This window comes from Bison bison, unplaced genomic scaffold (genome assembly GCF_000754665.1).
Source record: "Bison bison bison isolate TAMUID 2011002044 unplaced genomic scaffold, Bison_UMD1.0 scf7180017834257, whole genome shotgun sequence".
NCBI lineage: Eukaryota > Metazoa > Chordata > Mammalia > Artiodactyla > Bovidae > Bison > Bison bison.
The window spans coordinates 27,959-29,267 of NW_011472628.1; the positions used below are offsets into that span (position 1 = coordinate 27,959).

Below are 1,309 nucleotides of genomic sequence, written 5' to 3' on the forward strand. Positions count from 1 at the left end.
GGTGCACCAAGGAAAAGGGTTTAATCAAAATAGACTTTAGTGAAATGAAATTAAAGGTTAATGTATGTAAGTGTTACTTAAAATAGGTTTTGATTTCATTTGGATCTTTGAAAAATCAACTGAAGGTAGTAATACTGATATTTAGATAAGTAATCCACTACTTAACTGTAATTAATTTCACTCACTTTATATACTACAGTTTCTCATTGTATAAGCTGTACATTTCAGTGCAATGAATAACCGTATTTTTTAAAACTTCTGACATTGTCTTTCAGTCATGTAAGGAGCTTATTAAAGTACTTGATCCATTTGTAATATTTTTTCTTATTTCAGAAATAATTTGAATTTCCTAATGGGTTCTTGGTGGCCCAACCTTGAAGATCTTTATGAAGCAAATGTTCCGGTATATAGGTTTATTCAGCGACCTGGAGATTTGGTCTGGATAAATGCAGGCACTGTGCATTGGGTTCAGGCTATTGGCTGGTGCAACAACATTGCTTGGAATGTTGGTCCACTTACAGGTATTTTAGACTATGACTTTAAGAAAAACACTTTAGTTCATAAAGGATTGTATCTGATGAGTTTATTCTTTTTTTCTTGGAATGTAGCTCACTAGAAATCAGATGAAGAATGTCTCCTTGAGTAAAAATTTAACTTGTAGTACAAGATAGTAAGTTAACAAATAGAAATCCAAGATTGTAGATCTCACCAAATGATAAATTTGTGTTTTATGTACAAGAAAGAGATAATTTCAGTAATTTTTTAGAGTGTCTGATTTTGTTTTATAAAGGAAACCCTTTATGGGAGAAAGCAAAGTACAGTGGTTATGCAGTCTTTGAAATCTTTCATTATCAGATATGTCATGTATATTTAGCCCTATTATGTTATGAATTGAATTATGCCTGCCTTTAGGCAGTATTAAGATTATGGCCTACCAAGCCAGAAAACCTGGATTAGGACCAGAACCTGGCTTTTGCAACTTTGGGCAAGTTACAGAACCTCTCTGGGCCTCAATTTCTTCATCTGTATAATGGAAATGATAAAATTAATAAGATAACAGCAAAGATTAAATGGTATAATATCGTGAAATACTTCAGCACAGTGTGTGGCACAAAGTTATAGTAAGCACTCTTTACATGATCACTACTATTATCACAATTATTTTTTTTTAACCTTAAAAATATTTTTGTAATATTGTACAATTTTTAGAATTGGTGTTGATGGTATCACCTAAGAAAGTGATAGTGGTTATCTTCATATCTTTGGTACTTTGAGTTGCTTTATAACTGTTTTTTTTTTCCTTGTCTGT

The 1,309-nt window shown here is 31.6% G+C and overlaps 1 protein-coding gene across 1 annotated transcript in view; it reads left to right on the forward strand.

Annotated features, from left to right (window-relative positions):
* Window positions 1-1,309, forward strand: part of KDM6A (lysine (K)-specific demethylase 6A) — a gene marked incomplete at its 5' end in the record, with an annotated part of 45,455 nt that overhangs the window by 27,124 nt on the left and 17,022 nt on the right. Inside the window, one exon of the mRNA XM_010832737.1 lies at window positions 334-604. Coding sequence (XP_010831039.1) covers window positions 334-604 — 271 coding nt within the window. The remainder of the gene's footprint in view (window positions 1-333; window positions 605-1,309) is intronic.